The sequence below is a fragment of the Rhyacophila brunnea genome, unplaced genomic scaffold (genome assembly GCF_057557595.1).
Source record: "Rhyacophila brunnea isolate RB1 unplaced genomic scaffold, BYU_Rbru_1.0 scaffold_9, whole genome shotgun sequence".
NCBI classification, from domain to species: Eukaryota; Metazoa; Arthropoda; class Insecta; order Trichoptera; family Rhyacophilidae; genus Rhyacophila; species Rhyacophila brunnea.
Window position 1 is genome coordinate 19,835,650 of NW_028233361.1, and position 4,491 is coordinate 19,840,140.

The following is a 4,491-nucleotide window of genomic DNA, read 5'->3' on the forward strand; positions in this document are numbered from 1 at the left end:
AATTGTATTATTTTATTTTTGATATAACAATACTCTGTCAGTTACATTGTATCCAACGCCGCGAATATGCTTTTTAGAGAGATAAATTATGGTGTTTTTATCTGTGTAATCAACAAAAAATTATATTTGACTATGCTTGATTCGCATGGGAAAGGGAGATCGAGGGGCGACGCTTTTAACCAGCGGGTATTGTCAGAACAAACTAATATGGTAGCCGTGACACATTCGCGGTGTTGCATTGCAAAATCACACACACGGTGTTACAAATTGCCTATAAAAACGTTGATTTAAACAAATATCCAGCATTCTGTGAACGCATATATGTGGAGATGTAGATTTAGAATCGAATGGTATCAAAACATACATTTCGCTAAAATGGTCGCTAACGCCATATTGCATGGCCTTATCCACCCTTCGCAAGGAGAATTGTTTATTAATAAATTGTTATCTTCCACAGAATCTACTATAAAAAGTTGTATTTGCAATCCTTTCTTATTTTACCGCTGCTAAGAGCCTTTCCACATGGCGCGTTTTTGCACGCGAGTAAAAAATCGCGTGTTCTCAAGGTACAAGTGACCCAATTCAGCTGTCCACAAGTACTCGCGCTTGACGACTCTTGGCAATGAACGCCAGACTCTTGACAATCGCGGCGTTTACAGCCATTACAAAATGAAATACGACCGCTTGGCGCTCAAACGCGAGACTTTATTGCTACTCCCAAATAAATTACGTCACCTAGGTTGTAAAGTGCCGAGGATAGGTATTGGAAGTAATCGTGAAATATAAAATCTCATAGAAACCGACTTTTTTTACGCTCGCATTTGTTTTTTTATGCTGATTCAAAAATGAATTACGTCACCGAGTTTCAAACGCGCAAACTACGCCGTTTCTGGACAGAAACCATTTCTGGTTCTCGAGCGTAAATCGCGCCATGTGGACAAGCTCTAAGCAGCACTTCACCTACCTACCTGACGGGATTATAACTGCCAATAGGAGTGGTCAATAATTACTTTAAAATATGAATTATCATAACATTTTTTATTTCTATTGTGGTTAAGGTTTTAAGTTGTACTTTTTTAACGATCCTGAGAATTCTTGCGGAATCTGGTTGGGAATCACTGCTGTTGGATAGATGGCCAAGGACTATAAACAGGCCGGGGCACGAAAGTGCAAATTTATTAATTAGTGCTGCTGTATGCATATTCTTTGAATGCAATATGGTAAACAATTTTTGCAGAAAATGATGATTATTTCATATTGAAGTACATAGCAATACGTGTTAATTAATTTGAACGAAATATTCAATCGAAAATCTTCATTTACTGCGAACAGGTTACCACATTGCATTCAAAGGTAGTCAAAACCATAGCTAGCGTAGGCATTATAGCAAGGTGAGTATTGTTAACAGTTTAGTCAAATATTCACACCACACTAAAATAACACATTAATATATTCTTTCGTTCAACCAAATTTTAATAACTGACAATTCTGGTAAGCCAACGAGGTAGACATGCGTCATTCGCAAACGAAATATTCACATTATACTCATACACTTACCATCTGGAGCCTGGAATTGAACAAGACCTCTTAGTCTTTAGTCCTTTTTGCACTGCTGTGCATCTGGACTATGTGATACAATCGAACGAGACCCCTCATCTTCGATTCCTTATCCTCCGCCTATAATTTTGCGCACATTCGTACAAACGATCCGAGACTTTTCAGCTTCGAAACCTAGGCCTACCACGCTTTCAACCATGTAATTGAAAATGCGTGGAACGAATTATGTCATTTGAAATAAGTACAAGCCAGTTTGAAATTTATAACACTAATTTATATATATTTCGATTAGTGCTAATTCGCATGTTATTATGTGACACCATTGTTTTCAAAATTAATAATTCCAAATTATTGGCTAATTTGAACTAATCCTTCCGAATGGATCACAATCTATAACAGAACCAAAATCTTCAGTGCTTTTCACAATTTCTGTTAATTCTTAAAGCATTCGGAGCGATTCAATGGTCGGCATATTGGTGTTAAACAGTATGCAGCCAATGAGATATCGCCTGGTTAGTATGGATTGGTTTTAAGATTTCATATCAGTTTGCCCAAACTTGAGGTGGGCAATGTACAAGTTTCGTTTGTAAGAATGTCTCCACGAATGAAGCAAAATAATCAAACCTGATTGGCCTGGCCTATCCTAGAAATGGTAAATCAATGAGTTGTGCATAATAAAAACCAGCTCCTGACTGGATCACGGATGTTACAATAACTGGTTTTAATAAATACTTAATGCATCTGAAAATCAATACTCTATTTTACATTCATTCAGTACGTTTGAATATTTGTATGAATTATTGATCAAGATGTAAGGGTAAATCAAAAAATTTAGGCGATTAAGTTGGAAATTTATTCAAATACAAAAATCTTAGCTTGGTGTACTTATGTGTACAGGATTTACAGTATTCATTATTTCAGCCATAATATTATATTCCATTAAAAATAAATCTTGAGAATGGCAAATAGATAAGCCATGCTTTTGTATAGCAATAATGCAAATTTTAATCGTTGTTTTTAACTTATGTGATAGAAACTCCGCCATGGCAAGAAAGGACACTTCAACTTTCTTTCTCCATCATTCTTCAATACATTTCAAAGCTTAAGTCACAGGATCATCTTCTTTTTCAGTCGGTTTTATATCGACATTTTTTTCATTATCAATTGGTGTAGTTTCTTCTTTTTCGATTGGCGCACTGGCGCCTTTCTCACCGGGCGGTGCACACAATTCTATCAGGTTATATTTCTTCAATTGATAATAATCAGGCACAACGCTTAGCAGGCATATCCCCTTAATAATTTCGACAATCACGGATAATTTGGGATTAGTCAAATTGGCTTTGTGCTCAACATTCTTAGATACAACCAAGTCCGCCAGCTCTTTTATAACTACATCTCTCGACAGTGAGTTGTTGAATCGCCTGTTGAATACAATGGAGAATGTGGTGGGTTCTGCCAGAAAATACTTGTCGAATAACCGTCCGGCGGTGTCGACTATGTCGTTTAATTTAACGCCGCAAGTGGCTTCGATCGGAACGAGTCGAAGTAGGAATCTCGTCCTCTGACTTTTGGTTGTCGCGATATCCTGAACTATGGCGTGGCCTAATTTGACAGGATCTTCAATGGTAGTCCTAATAAACAGGCAATTGGGCGCAGACGTAGCGACAGATTGAAATCTATTCGTTTTAGGGCTGCCCGACTTCAGTTCCGATATTTGCTTTTCTAAAACGTCAGATATATCTTCGTCGACCACTGTCGAGTCATCGATATCTCGCATCTCTTCAGCATTTTCGTCGCCGTGTTTCTCGGAACCGAATAATTTGTCTGCATATTCGTTCAGCAAGTTATAAGCTTCGCGGACGCAATTTTTTTCTTGGAAATTACACGTGCAAAAGAATCCTCGTAAGCCGGATTCTAACGAAAGAGCTTTCTTCCTTTTCTGGGAATGGTAATTGTTCTTTTCTTTAAAATAACTTCGTTTCTTATTATCACCCATTCTGACCAAGTTGTTTACAGTATTAAAATACACAATCTCAAATGGTAATATTGACGTTTCCGATGTTTTTGCCGGTATTGTGAGAATACAGAACATAGAATTCAGAAGGTGTCTATGGAAGTCAGTGTTGTCACTTGTCAGTTGTCAAGTAAAATAAATTAAATATTTAAAAAAAAAACTTTTTATAATTTTACCTAATATAAAATTATCACATAAATAAATAGACTTGATAAAAAGGCATATTTTCTTATCTTCCTGATCAAAAAAATAGTAGATCTCTGGATTTACTTCAGTTATTTCATATCTTAAGCTTCATCTTTATTAGATCTATGCTGCACTAGCTACTAGCTAGTAATTAGTAGTCATGCTACAGTGTTGGAACGGAATAGGTACAGACCTACAAACTTATCTGGAGAATGAGATGGGGGAGCCACTGTCGAAAACTATCCAATCACGACCCGTAACTGGAATAATCAAACATTCTAATGAGGTTTTCAAATATGGCGTCCTACGGTAGTTCATAGTTCCATTTTTGGCCATTCTCCGGATAAGTATGTAGGTATATCTGTACCTAGTGTCCGAAAACTTTAACGTGAGACCCGGCGGCGGCGCTCGTGTTGATCTGATCTATGGTTTTCGATTTCGAAGTATTGTGAGTATTGCCAGGATTAGACGATATTATTTCCCACTTCCTTAAATAGGTATATTATATTTTCGCAAATTTCAAATAATTCATTTTTTCTTAAATTTTATATGGCAACATTAAAATTTTCATCGTTTCGCGCAAGGTAGTTAATTACTTATAAAGTAAGTATATATAGATTTTTGACTTACTGGAACCGATCCTTTAAAAAAATTTGGGTTTTAACGGCTCTGGTTAAAATCCAATGGTAGATTAATCTTATTTAAAATTTCTCGTCGAAATATCTTGAATGCCT

General features: G+C 36.5%; 1 protein-coding gene across 1 annotated transcript; it reads right to left on the reverse strand.

Annotated features, from left to right (window-relative positions):
* Window positions 1–2,396: 2,396 nt before the first annotated feature.
* On the reverse strand, window positions 2,397–3,690 carry LOC147063369 (THUMP domain-containing protein 1 homolog). The gene has a single exon (XM_085959692.1). It carries the CDS (start codon window positions 3,647–3,649, stop codon window positions 2,660–2,662), a length of 990 nt encoding a protein of 329 aa, XP_085815818.1. The 5' UTR covers window positions 3,650–3,690; the 3' UTR covers window positions 2,397–2,659.
* Window positions 3,691–4,491: the final 801 nt, after the last annotated feature.

Coding starts and splice junctions, on each gene's coding strand:
- LOC147063369 (XM_085959692.1), bottom strand. CDS start 3,649: ATGTTCTGTATTCTCACAATACCGGCAAAAACATCGGAAACGTCAATA.